This window comes from Hydra vulgaris, chromosome 05 (assembly GCF_038396675.1).
Source record: "Hydra vulgaris chromosome 05, alternate assembly HydraT2T_AEP".
NCBI classification, from domain to species: domain Eukaryota; kingdom Metazoa; phylum Cnidaria; class Hydrozoa; order Anthoathecata; family Hydridae; genus Hydra; species Hydra vulgaris.
The window spans coordinates 26167585-26185000 of record NC_088924.1 but is presented as its reverse complement, the minus strand read 5'-3'; the positions used below and the strand labels follow the sequence as shown (position 1 = coordinate 26185000).

At 28.3% G+C, this 17416-nt stretch overlaps 2 protein-coding genes across 2 annotated transcripts in view; both read left to right on the top strand.

Moving 5' to 3' along the window:
• Window positions 1-3333: 3333 nt before the first annotated feature.
• On the top strand, window positions 3334-4062 carry LOC136080296 (uncharacterized). Its single transcript, XM_065796915.1, has one exon. It carries the CDS (start codon window positions 3334-3336, stop codon window positions 4060-4062), a length of 729 nt encoding a protein of 242 aa, XP_065652987.1.
• A 2928-nt stretch (window positions 4063-6990) lies between these two features.
• LOC136071924 (FAS-associated factor 2-like) overlaps window positions 6991-17416 on the top strand; it is a 59177-nt gene continuing 48751 nt past the window's right edge. The window contains exons 1-3 of the mRNA XM_065797746.1: window positions 6991-7445; window positions 9539-9607; window positions 12923-12999. Coding sequence (XP_065653818.1) covers window positions 7356-7445; window positions 9539-9607; window positions 12923-12999 — 236 coding nt within the window. The 5' untranslated portion in view covers window positions 6991-7355. The remainder of the gene's footprint in view (window positions 7446-9538; window positions 9608-12922; window positions 13000-17416) is intronic.

The window sequence follows — 17416 nt, the reverse complement described above, 5'->3', positions numbered from 1 at the left end:
TTCGTTTAGCCTGGGTGTGCAAAAGTTGCTATTCATTTCAGAAATACTCTGGATTAATATCAATGCTCTAGGAAATTATCTTGAGGTTCCTCAAGACCTTTAAAAATTTAATGGGTCCCTAATATTATGTAAAAAAAAGTTTTTCAAAAGTATGTCATGTTGGTTCTCAAAAGAAGCAAAATTTTATAAAAATTTCAAAAATAACAATTTTTTTATAAAATTTTATAAAAAATTATTATTTAAGATTTTTTTGAAATTATAATTAAAAAAAATTAACTTTTTTCAGTTTTAGTTTAAAAGGTCATTTTTTCTGCAATAAACTATAAAATAATAATAATTTTTTTTTCAAAATAATTGCTATTTCTGAAATTTTTATAAAATTTTGCTTCTTTTGAGACCCAACATGACATACTTTTGAAAAACTTTTTTTTACATAATATTAGGGACCCATTAAATTTTTAAAGGTCTTGAGGAACCTCAAGATAATTTCCTAGAGCATTGATATTTTTCCAGAGTATTTCTGAAATGAATAGACAACTTTTGCACACCCAGGCTAAACGAATTGTAAAAAAAAACTAAAATTCACTCCACCCTAATATATATATATATATATATTGCACTAAAACAAGGAATGCAGGGTTAATCTTATAATCCAGTTTCAACAATTTTATTATGATTTAACATGTCTTTGACATTTGTGAATTTTTTATTGTTTTCTGTAAACTGTTTTACCGTCAACGGGGGTGACTATGAACAGCGGGGTGACTATGAACATCAGTACCAAGTTAACTAAAAGGTGAAACAACACACACAATAGATCTAAATTGTGTGTTATTTTGATCCAGTTGCATTAAATATAACATTTGGAACCTAATTTTAGGCTTCGCAAAATATTTTCCTTTTTCGGCTTTTCTTTATCGCATATCAACAGCATCAGTTACATTGTTCGGGTAGTTTGTTGACTTATCAAACTATATCTTAGGAAGCGCGTATCAAAACACTATAAAAGTTGCTACACATCAAGTTCAGGTACATATTGTTCTAATGAATTCAAAATTGAGGGTGTAGTTTGTCTGTAAATGATTATTTGCTCATTTAAAAATAGCATTTTTTTTATCAAGAATTCGAGTTTTTTTTTATTAATTTAAGGAACTATGCCTCGAAATTACATTTCGAGGGTTGGACTCATGGTGGACCACCTAGAACCGTATACGATATCACCACTAATGGGTGGTTTGATGGTAGAACATTTACCAGATGGTTCATGGAGATATTCTTGCCTATTGCTATTTTAAAAACCGGAACAACATTGCTGATTAATGATAATCTGGGTTCACATTTTTCTCCAGAAGTTATTGAAGCCACGATTCAACATGACATCAAGTTTGTAACAATGCCACCTAATGCAACTCATTTCTGCCAACCACTAGATGTTGCTGTATTTAGAGGGTTAAAGCAGTCGTGGAGGACAGTACTTTCAAAGTGGAGAATAGAAAGTCGTATTAAAAGGGCTATTCCAAAAGAACAAATACCTACTCTTTTACTCTTTTAAACAAGTTAGTAAACACCTTGAAACCAGAAGCTTTAATTTCCGGATTTCGAGCAACAGGAATATACCCTATCAACAAAACAGAGGTGATAAAACGACTTCCTGGAAAAAATAAAGACTCTAGTGGTAAAGACACTGTAATGGTTCTTAACGAATCCGTTTTAGAGATTCTGAAAAATAATCTAGGCTTAGGTACAAATCCAGTTGCAATACGAAAAATACGCGGTCCAAAGGTTGAATCAGGAAAAAGAGTTCTTTGTTTAGATAAGTCAATGCCATCAAGTTAAACAGAGCAAAACAACAAAGATAGTGATTGGTACTGTGCTCTCTGTAACAAAAAATGGGTGCAGTTAAGCGACAACGTATGGATTCAATGCGACAAATGCAGCAAACCTTATCACCTCCAGTATTGTGGCCTTTTCTATGAAAAAGATCAATATTATAAGCTTGATATTGAAAAAATTGACTTTATATGCAGCCTGTGTGACCCATGTAAGAACTTCGAGGATAGTGATAGTTGATGGTCTGTTTTTTTTAATGCAGCTTTGTAAATATTGTTGTAAATAGTAATGTGCTGAAAAAACTAGATTTTAAACTTAGTATGTAATTTTTTTCACATGAATTGATTTGAAATAAAAGACTCTACAACATATTAAAATACACTTTCTATTATCTGTTTGATCTTTAAAAGTATTCCCCCCCCCCAGCCTTAAAACATGTTAGTCTATCCATAATCTAAGAAATAAAAACATTATGTCGTGTTCAAAGTAACTCCGAATCGGCTGTTCATTCTCACCCCGTTTTAAAAATACGAATATGCCTGTATAAAATAAGAAAATTAAGGTATTTACTTTATAATATTTATCAGGCCTAGAACCAATTTTGGAAGCTAGATAGTATAATGTTCTGATAAAAAAAAAAAATTAGCTGTTAGACTAACTGTATTGTTATATGATGCATAAATGTTTAAAAAGCGTTCATAGTCACCCCAGTTGACGGTACCAAAAATTAAAAAAAATTTTTTTAATAGATAAATAGAAAAATTGGATTATTTAAGCGATTTGTCGCTATGTGTTTACATTTTTGTCCTTACTGGCCTCGTTTTAATGTTAACAAAATAGTTGCGCAATCGAATAGAGAGATGTCTACTGCTTGAGAAAAGAGTAGAAAAATTATAACTTTTTCTCTTGTCTTTTTTTCAAGACCAAAACGAGATTGCTTTTTATTTGCCAAGGACGTCCGAAATACTTTGAATATAAAACTAAAGTGTGTCAAAATTGTATAGCTTTTAATGTTTTTAATGTATGTTGGTTAAATAAATGCACTTGGTTTTAAGTTATAAGAATATGATATTCTTTATGAGATATTCAATATCTCATAAAGACCAATAATTTGTTATGAGTTCAAAATAAACAAGAATTTAACTTAAAAAAGTTAGTTAATACGTTAATACTTTAACTCAAAGGTCACATTGTTCAATGTTAATGCTAAATCCTACCTTTAAAAGGTAGAATTAATTATTAACTAACTTTTTTAAGTTAAATTTTTGTTTATTTTGAACTCATCAACATATTATTGGTCTTTATGAGATATTCTTATTACTTAAAAACAAGTGCTTAAAATATATACAAATAAACAAAAAATTTTAATTATATATTTTTTAACTTTTTCTATTGTTGAGCTGTGATTTATATCAAACTTGATATTTATTTCAAATTATCATAAAATAGTTTATCTTAATGATTTTTTTCTTGTTATTATACTTAATAGTTTATTAGAAAAAGATGTTATATTTACCGATTGATCTACCCAATGGTTTGATAGGACTTCAAACACAAAAAGGTCAGGAAATGTTAAAAGAAACTACAATCCTGAATGAAAATTTTATTAAAAAGGAAATGAAGGAGTATAACAGAAAGTATTCTGGACCAGCCTCTCTTGCTTTTGTAATCAATGCCTTATCTGCAATGCAACATGTAAAATTTACTGAGGAAATGTTAAATGAAAATGACATCATTTTTGCTGAAAAAAATGGAGTCAACAGCTTCTTTCAAAAAATAAATGTCAGTAAGAATGGAGTAACTCTTGATGATCTTGCATATGTTGCAATGTTACTTGGATTTGGTACTCATTCTTTTTATGCTCTTCATGCAAATGTAAGTAATTATGATGAGCCTAAGTTAAAATCTCTCTTAAAAGAGAAGAAATGGGAGATTTCGTTGATAGAAACTGAAGATAAATTTCGTAAAGAACTCAAAGATTATATAAAAAGACCTGTTACAGGGTTTATTGCAAATTTCAACATGAGCAAACTTGGCTATGATGCAGACTTTTGTCAATTTAGTCCAATAGCAGCTTACCATGAAACAGCAGATATGTTTCTAATAATGAATGTTTGGCCATATACACCTTCTGCATGGGTTAAGGCATCACTGTTGTTTGATGCAATGTCTTCAATTGATACTGGTTCAAATTTACCACATGGTTTTCTACGTGTCAATGTTCTTGTGTAATATTACATTTATAATATATAAATTAATATATAAACTTGTTACGTCTTTTTAATAGTATTTTGTTTGATCTTTGTTTATTTATCTTTGTAGTATTTTTATTTCTTTTTTTGCAGTTCTTTTAATAAATAGATTATTTTTTATTGATTCATATTATTATTTTAAAAAAACTTCAAACCAGGATTAAAGTGCTTAGAGACTCTTAACTAAAGATCAGTACTGAACCCCATTTTTGTGCTATTCCTAGTATAAAAGCATAAAAAAGGTAAAAATTAAACTTCTGGTAAAAAAAGGTAAACTTTTCCGTAAGCAATAAATTCAAATGGTGGCCAGAGTATTTCCCCAAGACTCCTCTTTTTAGGCTTAAGTATCTTTATAATCATTATCAATGAACATTTTTATAAACAGAAAAACAGATTTTATAAACAAAAAAAAAAAAATTTATAAACAATAGTAAGCATTTTGTTTATGATCCCATAAATTTTAAGATTACTTAACTTTATTATGTAATTTTGAAATAAATTGTTATAAAATGAGTTTTTTTATGGAATGTTTGCTTTCATTGTAATGATACCTTAATTTAAATTTTCTTTATTTATAGAGATTTTTCTCTGCATTACGAGATTCAATTTAATTTAAAAAGTTTTTTATTCATTAATGTTTTTTACAATTTTATAACCTAACTGCTTTTTAGATCTGCAAAGCCAAAAGTTATTTGGACCAGTTAAGAAATTTTTTTTTGTTAAGACGATTTTACTTTTACTTGTCAAATTTTTTTAAAAGTCATCTTTTTAAGAACTTGTAGGTTGTGATCTTGTTCTATATTATGCAGCTGTCTGTTGAGCACATTTTGAAGGCAATATAAATTTATTTTTGAGACTGTTTATTTAGCTGCTACTATTTGATGTTTTGCTTCTTATTTTCATGAGATTATTTTGAAAAAAAAATGCAAATAACTCCAAAATCAGAGAAAAATATTTCGTATAAATTGATCAAGTTAAGATTTATTTCAATACCTTGAATTTTAAATGAGTAAAATAATTTAAAAGTATAAATACTATTATAGTAAACATATAATAAGCTATACGATAAACTCTATAAAGTTTAAACGGTTCTAGGAAAAATCCCCCTGAGAAAATTCCCCCGCAAAAAATAAAATTAAAAAAAATATATTGCTTTGAAATTGATAGATTGCCTGCCCAAACCAAAACCTTCAAAATGTAGTGGCACACCTTGCATGTTCTACCTATTTGTCAGTCAATGTTGGTACACTTCTTGCATGTTCTATCTATTTGTCAGTCGATTTGTGAAAAATGAAAGATTGAGGTTCTGTTTGAATTATAATGCGTATGTATAAAATATTCATATTATAAACAACTATTATATTGATATATCGTTTATTTTATGCGCTGTAAAAAAAATCCCTCTAGATTTTTTTCGGGGGGTTTTTTTGTCTGGGGGATGATTTTCGGAGATATATCTTCCAGGGAATTTTTTTTTCTACCACCGTTTAAACTAGTCTGCCACTGTTTAAACTAGTCTAGTCAGTAACTGCAGTTTAGAAATATTTTTATCACAGTTTTTATGAGTTTATAAAGTTATAAAGTGCTCATAATAAAAAAAATCCAATAGCAACACTCAAGTATTTTACCAGGTTATAATGGGAATCATTTTAAAAATATCAAAAAAATTGTTGTTCAGTTAATATTAAGTTTAACCCACTGAACATTGGATAAAGTAGCTCTCTGTACGTACAAGATTCATTTATTTCGTCTTATTTATTTATTTTTATTTATATATCATTTTTTTTATTAATTTATTTAGTTTTTCTTCTTTATTGTTTTTTTCATCAACTAAAAAAAAGTTCAGGAACTCAATTGCGTCATAATTTTTTATAGTCAAAAGTATGCAGTTTTATTTTTAAGTTGCGAACCCAATTCTGAATGTCTATACTATTAAATGAGAATGTCATGTCAAAAATTTTAAAATTAGGAATTCGTTTTTAGTAGAAAAATTAAAAACTAATTATTGTTGCTTATTTTCAAAACTCTAGAATCAATCTACTGGAAAGAGCGACCTAAAAAAACATTTTTAAAATTAATATATATTTTTTTTTTGCCGTGTAAATATTTATATACATTCCGTAAGTTTCTAACAAGATATATAGGTAGCAGGGGGCGAGAAAAAAACTGATATGTCTTATCGCCAAGCCTCTTGATAAATTCCGAAAATATAAAGTTTAATTAAAAAAAAGAAAATCCGTCAACTATGTAAAATAAACAAATGTAAAAGTGGTAAAATAATAAATAAAACATCTATTATCGAAAATAGCAAGAAGCGTTATTGGCTTAAACATAATCTTTTAAAAACATGGGCATATTATTTATTTGGTTGGGAAGCACTTGATTCTTATAAGCCAGTGCTATTATTTTAACTATTATTACGTTCTGAATGTCTTAATCAAAGAGTCTTTGCAAGGAGGGGAGCCAAAAAATATTTTGGACCAGCACATTATTATCCTCTCTCTTACGCATTACTCGATATAAAAACGAAATTTAATGTTTCTTTGTAATAAATTAATTTTTTAGTCTCTTACTCAAGATAAGTTTACTCTACCACTAATAAATAATTAAATAAGGCTTCTTTACGATATCTTTGTATATTTCATTAAACATTTCATATTTTAATAATAGAAATAGCTACTATATTTATTGTCTTTACGGAATTGAGCATATAAACAATAAATAGTTATTATTAATTTGTATTTTTGCGTGTTATACTTGTGCATTTTGATTTATAATGAGGCCCAAGACCTTCAGACATGGCTTGGACCCGGAGGGTCACAACCTTCCTGGCCATTTCGACCCTGATGAGGCACATATATTATATATACAAATATGTGTGAAAATATCCCCGTTAATTGTGACAAAATTTTACCGCTTGACAATATAAAAAGGGGAAGACATGTCACTAACTTTATTACTATTATTTTATTTACGGTATATTGTTGGGACTGCGGATCTGCATTTAACCAGGAAGTTCACGCCTCATTCCTTAACGTGACGCGAAAATGTATCCAAAGCTAGTTTCGAACTTCGATCTCCTGTTTAAAGAGAAAGAGCTCTAACCAATGCACCTCGACCGCACAACATATAGTGATGTCGGCATAAAATAAATAATTTTTTTGTTAAACATAATCTTATAAGAGTTAATCGAAAGCACATTAATTATAATTAGTTATTATTGTTTCAAAAATAGTTTTTACATATAAATATCGGCAGACGTTAATATTTATAATGGCCGGTGCATCAGAGAGTAGCTCTGAGAATGATTCTTATAATGCTCCTTCAGATGAAGATAAAGCTCACTTAATTTTGCAGTTTCAGGTCAATCCTTTAATGTTTTGTATTTATACAATACGATAATTTTATTTGTTTAAATGCCTCTTGTGAAATGACCTTTAATATTATCGGTTTTTTATTGTCTGTTTTTCATGAAGTATTTTTTTTTTATAATTCTATCCGTTGTTTTTATTCTGTTATACTTTAATAAGAAAAATTAAATTTAAAAAAATATGAACATAACGAAAATTTTAAATATTAGACTCAAGATAGTTGTTTATTTTATGAAAAGTTTTTTTAAATCTATTGTTTTTTTCCCTGTAGATTTTTTTTATTCAAGTACTAAATGTTTGTTATGGTTCCCATTAAAACAAAAGGTATTACCATTAAATTCTAGTACTCTGGTGGTCTGAACTGTAAGGTGTTTATTTAGTGAGATCTGTTCTAATTTGTATTATTCTATTTTATTTTTATATTTAATTTCACCACATTTTATACAGGGTGGCTGATTTTTTTATGTAGAATCTTCTGTTTATACTTTCTGATCCTAACTTTAGACATACAGTTTTTCATCATTTACTAAACTTCTAGGCTTTAATTTAAAGTTATGCTACAGGCTTTCTGACACATATGCGCACAAATACAAATACACACTAACATGAACCATTAGTTGACATTAAGTCTAGTCTATCTCTATTCTAATATAATATTATTAGTGGCATTTTATGTTAATTTGAGTCCATAGTATAAGATAATTTTTGATATTTCAATTTTGTACACAATGGTTTTTAAAATGTGCACCTTGATATTAAGAGAAAAACAAACAAAAAAAAATTGTATTTAAATAATTTTTTTTCTGGGCTTAAATAAATCTCTACCTTACTTGGACGGTTTCTTCTACAACTTGAACTAGTAAAGTTTTGACAGTACCATAAGAATCATTACTTTAATTAGCTTTTCATATAATTCAAGTTTTTTACAATGCCCTTCTTGAAATAACAAGAAGTGCACTGTAAAAAACTTCAATTTTAATTACAGCTCGTATAATAAGGAAGAAACAATGTTTTTCAAAAGATTTCCTGGCTAATGTTAAATTAGCCATTAACATTTAATAAGCATTTTATGTTTTGATTAATGCATGATTTAAAAATTTCTAATCATATACCATAATTAGTAACAGTTTCCACAGTTCTACAAAATTTAATACTTTAGAAAAAGAAAGTTAAACAACTGTTAACTTTTCTTATTTTTATGTTATTTCTGGTGGCGTATTGTTGATCATTTCTATTGTTGAGGCTTTTGAAATATATATGGAAATCTGTTTAATCGCATAGTATAAATATTTCTTTAATCTACTTTAATTAGTCAGTTTATTTTTATGAACATAACTGCCTCCCCTTCTCCCAACATCAAAATAGTCTTTAGCTTGATTAATCATTTTAAGTAAAAAAAAAGATTGATTATTCTTTTTTTATTTCATGTATTTTTATATTTAGTCAGCAATGAAATCCATCCCAAATACCATGTTTGCTCTGCTTACATATAGCAAATAAATATGATGATTTTCTATTCTTATTTGTATTTATTTATTAGATTTATTACTTTAGTGTTCTCTCTATTACACATCAAAAAGGTGTAATAGTGAGATGCAAAATATTGATAATTAACCAATTGTCTGCAAAAAGAATTTTTTTTTACCACCGTTTATTATAAACTTGGCTTTGTTAAATATTTAGTTAAAGGACTGAGTTATCAGTGACTGTTTTTAGCACATAATTCCTGGTTTTTAAGTCTTTTTTATTGAATAAAATTGTTTATAAAATAATATTTTTGATGGGCTACATTGTTACCCTCTTATAAAGAAAAGACAGTTTGTCGGAATAATAATAACAAAGAGAAAAACTTTTTTTTGGCTTTTTTTTATGTTTTTTTTTTTTTAAGTTTGTATTGTTGAGTTTTTTAATTGTTCAAAGTTTACTATAGGAATAATAAATAATATTATAATTAATTATTATAAATTAGGATGTTTATTAGAAATTTATTAAATTAAGAAGAAGGCATTCTTCGATGTTTTACTATTGAAAAATCAACTTATTCTCTTTTTTTCATTTTTTTTTTATCATTTAACAATATTTTAGGAAATTGTTGGCATAGAAAATGAAAGAGAGAGTCGTTTAAAGTTGGAAAGTCATAACTGGAATTTAGAGGTTTGTTATCACTCAGTTATTATTCATTTTATTATTGTTATTGTTAACTATAGTAACTGGCACTTGTTGCAAAAATTCCGGTTAGCGAGAAGTTTCAAGAAATAGACAACAAATTTCGAAAAATTCGTAAAAAATAAATTTTATTTTTCATTCTAGAAATTTAATGAAAAAGCGGAATTTTTTCTGCTTTTTTTTAAATCTTACTGGCGTTTTTAGAAATAATGATATTTTTCGAGAAACCCATAGTTTTCAAAATTAATTTTCAAGAAATTCCTTATTTCTACAATAGAAATTGGATAGTACACAACAAAAGTTTTGGTTTTTTCATTGTTTATTTATTATGCAAATTGATATACTATGACAAAAAAACTGCTATAGCAAACATTTTCCAAGTACTATGAAATAAAGACATAATTTAAAAATTTTTTTTTATTTTTTTAATTAGTTAAATTAGTTTACTAAATTAAAATATTTCTTATGAGGTTATTTGTTAAATTTATGTTAAAGTCATCTACTAAGTGAACATGTGTCCATGTTATGTTAGTTTTAATTTTTTTTAATATTACATTTAAAAGTTTTTAAACAACACAGAAAAAAGATTTTAACTTTTTTTTAACTACCAATTGATTAAATATAAATAGAATTAACTATCATATTTATATTAATATTATACAATATTGTTAAATGTTTCAATAAATGACTACTCTTCATAAACACATGTACCAGAAAAAATCTGCAAGTGTTCTGATGTTTTGCTGGAAAGCAACATCTGTTATCCCTATTTTCAAAAATTCTGGAAAGCGATCTGACTTGTCTAACTACCATCCCATTAGTCTTCTTTTTATCATAAGCAAGGTTTTTTTTTATCATACATTGGATAAATGTGGAGAGGTTAAGGCTATTGCTATCAACGTTTCTAAATCTTTCGATCAAGTTTAGCATGCTGGTCTTTTTTATAAGCTCTCTTTTATGGCGTATTAGGTAACATCTTTAAGATTATTGAATCCTTCCTCACCAATCGTAGTATAAAAGTTGTCCTTGATGGACAGCACTCTTCTTCATTTCCTGTAATTTTAGAGGTTTCTTCAGGTTCCATCCTTCTTGGATTGAACCTAAAGAAACCCCAAAAGAAAAAAATAATTTGTGGCTATAAATCTTTTTGAGAAAAAATAATTTATGGCTATAAATCTTATAAAAAGTTGCCTTAAACAGAAATCTTATTTTAAAAAAAGTCCCTTGTCGTGAAGAAAAGCAATAAAATGTTGCTTTTCTTCAAAAAAAAATTATGTACTCAAAAATCTTGTTTGATTATTGATAAAACTTATTGTGATGCATAAATCCAATCTCTTCCAGGATAAAAATGTTATTCAGCAATTAATCACAAGATACTGAATTCCAAATATAAATATAAAATGCAATGCAAAAGTTTGAAAAAAAGTTTTTAGTTTGGCTAGCAAGTAAAGCTAGCTGTAAATATGGTGGAAAAAGTTCTTGGTTTGTGACTATGGGAAAAATTAACACCAAAATATACATCAAAGAATGCCTCAAGGAATGTTTTTTACTGTTTTTAAGATCTCTTATGGGTTATCCATTATTTTAGACAATTTATTATCATGTCTCTACTCTGGGACAATTTTAAACTGGTTCTTAGTTTAAACAATTTTAAACTAAGGTTCAATGTAACTGTAGCCAAAAAAATCCAAGAATTCAAAAATAAATGGAATAAAGCTACTAAGAAAGTCCAGCTGAAGACTGTGCATAAGCTAAATGTCAAAATTTAAAAAAAATGCAAAGTGTGCATTCTCTCATACACAACTTAACAAACTTATTTTTAAAGTTTAAGAATATTTATATATGTGCTTTCAAAATATGTATAGCATTTAATATCAAAATACAATAGTTTTGAATTATCCTTTAAATTATTTTATTTAAATTATCTTATTTAAATTATTGCAGATTTTTTCTAGTATGTCTTATTAATACCGAAATCATTACATAAAATAAAGTTAGTAGAGACATAGATACCACTTGAAAACTAAGCACCCACTTGACTTCGCTGAGCTCACCAAACTAATAGTAATCCAAAAGGAGAGAGCTAACGAACTGCATAAGATACAAGCTGTTACTGTTGAGTTCAACAGGCTCTCGACAAGAAATCACTCTACAACTTTATTCAACATGACAGAGGGCAATGAGTTCCAAGAAGAGTATGGCAGAGCATGCTTTAGGCAGATATTTGACACAATACAAAAGCAGTTAGAGGTCAATATGGAGATAAAGAAATTGGTTACAAGAAAAGAAAAATTTACAATGACTTGATATATTTTAAAAATACTTAATTCAATAAAAGTTTTACAAGAAACTGATTTTATAAGTTTTTTTACAGAACTACCATTAGAATTCTCTTCTGATCAAGCCTTTCAAAGCTTTGTGAAATACTTTAACCCAATGGTGACAGTTAAGTATCCAACTACATACAAAAGTTTAAGCTTTTACTCCCATTTAATGCAGTGATGGAGGGTTTGAGATCAGAAACCAAGCAACTGATTGCTACAGTAGCCAAGTTGTCCAATAAGGTACAGATATCTTTCCTAGCCTGCCTGTTGGAGCAGGAGTGTAGAAAAATTTTTTAGAAAAAAATAATCTTGTACTAAAGGATGTGGTTCCAACCAATGAATAGTTTGTGATGATGGAGAAACAGGCTTCAGTGCTAAAGTTTGTAAAAATTACTAGTGAAAGGTTTTTCAACAGAAAACTGAAACAGTCATTCATTCTTGTTTAAACTACATTTTCAATTTTGACTGAAATCTCAAAAAATAAGGGCAAGGATCCTAAAGTTATGAAACCAGTGTTGTCAAGAAATTCTGCATAGAGCCTCAGGCACAAATGAGTGATCCGAAAAAATTTGGTGACAGCGCAGGAGTATCATCCCCTTTGTCGTGTGTTTCATCCATACTATCAATGCTTATCTCTCAAGGAATTAAAAATTCCTTGAGAGACAAGCCTTGATATTATGGATGAAATCCTTGATGTCATTCAAAACAATTTTTTCTCTTATCTAAATGTTGATCCCTATTTGTCCATATAATTCAGACCACTCCTGGGGTTTTGAAGTTAAACACTTGCTTATAGTTTTTAAATGTTTGTATAATATATTTATAATCTGAGGTTAGCAAGGCCTGTTTATTGTGTCTTAAGTAATTTATTAACTTTCTAAAAATCTTCAAAATTAATTTGATTTTTATTAAGGTATAGTTATACTTTTATTAAGTATTGTAATATATTATTTTATATTCTTTTTTAATAATTTTTTAGGCAGCTATTCAAACATCGTTTAATGAAAGTGAAGGTCTCCCATCTGTTTATGATAACAAATATAGAGCTGCTAATGAGTATGCAATGGTTATTTTCAGATTCAGTAACAGCAAATAAATTATTTTTAACAAAAAAATTCAAACAAAAAGAATAAGTTTGTTATTAAATAATATTTTTCAGTTGTGAATTTATTATCAATTTAGAGTTTATAACTTAAATGCAATGCAAAAGTATTTGGCAAACTTATACAAGGAAACAACCTGACAAAAAATCAACTAAAGATTCTGTCAACTTGATAAGAAAACAGCTGAAAAAAAAAAAAAAGTGCATCTTCTTGGAAGTTTCTGTTGATTTAAAGGGTGTTGATGCTATCTTAAAAAAAAAAGTATAATATCAAAACATTAAGAATCAGGTGGATTTTAAATAAGTTATCACTGAATTTTTGAAAACACAAAGAGATTATAATAGAAATGTACAACTTATAAAAATTTAGTAAACAAAGACCTTGGGTATTATGTAAACAAACCTCTGGATCTGTACACAAAAGCATAAACAAGTTGAAGAGAACAATATCAAAACTTAATCACACAAGAAAAGTTTGATGAAAATGTCACACACTTAAGTATAGGGGTTTAAATCTTTGTCCCTGGTAATTTAACTAGTTTCTCTGCGCAGCGACCTTGTTTGTTAATATTTGTGTTTTAGAGTTAAAGAGTTGAGGAAGGGTTGTAAACACAATAAAGAATCCTCCTCAACTGTAGTGGCTCTCTTAGCCTTAATGAGGTGAATAACGTTAAATAAATAAATAGTTAACAGTACAAATACTCTCCAATAAAATAATTTGTACATGATGCATATGATGATGTTTGATTAAATACAATGTTACATAAATTAAAGTTTCATTTCTTTGATTGTAGGTGATTTATTGTTAAGTAAAGATGTATGTCAATTTTATCTAACTATTTCCATATTAGTTTTTCAAGATTTTCTCTAACTGTTGTTTATGAAACATGAACATATCAAAGCTACATTTACCCATGTACGAATGTGAATGTTATAAATATTCATATACCCATGTACCACTGTATACAACTTTCATAATTGGTAAGAAACCTGCAAAATCTTTGACTTTTCAACCTTGTCAGGTTAATATAGTCTATTAGTTTGCCAAATATCTTTTAGAAATATTGAACTTATTACCTCTAAAATGATTTTATTTTGTCTCAGGTTAATATTTTTCAGGTTATATAAAGTTTAATTTATTATTCATGAACAGAGGTGGAAAAAGTAACAAAATCTTGTACTCATATAAAACAAAAACTGACAATTGCTGTTAATTAATCTGACAATTTTTGTTTAAAAAATAACACTGTAACTTTTACTATCAGTAAGCACCGGCTAAGTTAAATAGCAAATATTTGTTCTTCGGTTACAATGTTTAATGAATTCATTTAACTATTCGTTTAACAAATAGTGCTATTCGTAAAGCGAATAGTGCTATTTGTAAAGCGAATAGTGCTATTCGTAAAGCGAATAGCGATATTAGTAAAGCGAATAGCGCTATTCGTAAAGCGAATAGCGCTATTCGTAAAGCGAATAGCGCTATTGGTAAAGCGAATAGCGCTATTGGTAAAGCGAATAGCGCTATTGGTAAAGCGAATAGCGCTATTGGTAAAGCGAATAGCGCTATTGGTAAAGCGAATAGCGCTATTGGTAAAGCGAATAGCGCTATTGGTAAAGCGAATAGCGCTATTGGTAAAGCGAATAGCGCTATTGGTAAAGCGAATAGTGCTATTTGTTAAACAAATAGTGCTATTCATATCATTTTTCTTGCCTGCTTTAAAGTGAATTACAGTCCACCGCTGAATAGACACTCACAGGCAGCTGAGGCAGGAAGACAAGTGTTCAGTTTGAGAGACTTTTTTGATGTTCTGAAATGAGTTCAATAGATCCATTTTGTTTGAACTACAAGCAAGGTACTTATCTACCTCCTCCATACCTTGTGATTATCTGGATTTTATTGGTGAAAAGAGTTCTTCATCTTACAAATATTGCCTATCTTGCTGCACTTTAGCCATCTGGTTAATTTGTTATCTCACATAGACCAGACCTGTTGAAAAATAAAACAAAAATGCATATTAGATATTTTTGTTAATGCAAAGATTAATTTTACAATACTTAAACAACAATGGATGATTAAGAAGTACCAAAAGTGTGTTCGTAAACTATCCTGAATAAAGCTGTAATAAAGAGCAGACACATTTCAGAGAATGTCTCCTGGCTGCTGAGTTTTATTTGCAACTCAAAAAAAAGATCACTGGCAAAGTGCCATCTGAGGTGTGTGTTGGTCTCAGACTGAAGAATGTTCATTGCCTTTTCAAAAGGTTTATTAACTGTATTAATGTTAATATTCAGTCGGAAAAAAGTTCAGCTGGATTCAAGCTGAAATCATGAATCCAGTTGAAATTCACCCACAACAAATGCAAATTTACAGGGATTTTTTTGTCGGAGTAGGTAAGGATTAAATATAAAAAAATATGACAAAAAGAACTTTATGAAATTATTTCAACCTGTATTATAAATACTTATTTGATTATGTTGATTAAATTATATTAAAAAAACTAACATTTTCACTTTGAATTTTCCAAACACATTTTTGATAGCATCTGGACCTTTTCTTAGACCTTGTAAGATCCTTAAGATTTTTTAAATAGCTATATATGTTGAGTTCCACCTCGTCTGATTTGTCCAGATGAGCTTGAGCTTGCATTTCTCTTCAACAGTTTCTACATTGATTGGCATTTCCCAAATTTAAGAAATGGCATACACATTTTTGATGTGGAGGAAGCTGGTACTTAAAAACTGCTCTTTCCCATGATGTCAAAAAGCTATCCTTTTCCAGGATGTCAAAGGTACTCAAGGTCAGACTCTTTGTTCTGTATTCACAATCAATGTTATTGAGTGTGTCTGCCAGGGCATCAAAGTTGTTTGACTCACTCTCTGGCAAGCAAGTAACAGATCTTCTCTCTAAGGCTTCCTTATTAATCCCATGAGCTGTCACTGCTCTGAAACTATGCTGGTGTGCAGACCAGTAATCAGTAGATGTGGCAACATACCTGACTTTACTGAGGTATGAGAGCAAAGTCTTCTTCAACTAAATGGGAGCATCATCAATTATGATATGGAGAGAAGATCTGGATATGACTTTGCATGTAAAAAATCTTTAAAAGCAGTTTATTCAACCATGAAAATGGATAAAGTTAATGGATGAAAGATGAAAATGGATGAAGACCTTTTCCTGTGACACGTTTGTTTGCACCTGGTGCAAACAAATGTGTCACTTTTTTTTCACTTCAAACGTGCCACTATTTTTTCTTTGCTTGGCTGGGATTTCTAGTGGTTTGCTTCCATGTTGTCATAAAGTCACTGAAGACCTTCAGCTTTTATGGATGTTTTCTCAGTAACAAAAAAATACTTCATCATTTAAACTAATGTCATATTCATTTAACATGCTAAATATAAAATATTTACATTTGTTGTTAAAAGGTTTTCTATAGGTATTTTGTCTTAACATTTTTTAGTGCACATTTGTAAAACTAAATTATAACTATGTTATAAAAAAACTAAACAGTTGGAATGTTTCAGGATCCTACAACAGGTCCAGGTTGCTACAGGATCCTGGAGCTAGAGTTTTTATATGCTGCCAGTAAAGTCAACTTGGGCAAAAACAGTTTACATTACATGATAAAACTGTTGCCTTTCTAAGAATTAAACATAAACTTGAATATGGCCAGTCTTCAAAAACCTTAGAAGAAATTGATGGTGATTCCAATTCAGCTAAATTTGCACCTGTTTTGTCCAACTCTATTAATTCTTAGACAGGAAATGACAAATCAACGAATGTAAGAACATTTAGTGTAAATTTGACAGAAAGCGAGCATTAACTTTTTGACTTTTCTCTGTTCAAATATCAATGTTTGCTTAAAGATTTCAAAAAAATTTATTGTACTGAGATGTTTTTTTTTAGGTTGTAAAAAAAGTGAAAAGAAACCAAACTAAAACAGTTAAAAATCTCTAATAGCGTGCACAACTATTTTCTTTAAAAATGATTTAAAAACATGAATTCTTTAATAAAAGCATTTAATGAAAATTAAATATTTATTATTAATTGTTTAGAATTTAAGTATTAAAAATTAAATTTAAAATAAAATTAAATATTAGGAATTAAATTTAAATTATTTAGAAATTAAATACTTATTTTAAAGTATTTGGAACTATTATGTTTACTTAATATTTTTAAGTGTGCATTTATTAATACAAACAATATAAAATTAAAATTCATCATTATTTAATATTCATTTTATCAGTTAAAACATGTCTTTTGTTTTTCATTCAAATTTGCAGAAAAACAAACTTATATTTTGTGAAGATGTGTTAGCTCTCAATATATGAAAAAAATGCATTGTTTAAATAGTTTTTTTCTTAAGTACAAAG

Bases quoted from the DNA above. Each gene is read 5' to 3' on its own strand.
- LOC136080296 (XM_065796915.1), top strand. From the start codon at position 3,334: ATGTTATATTTACCGATTGATCTACCCAATGGTTTGATAGGACTTCAA.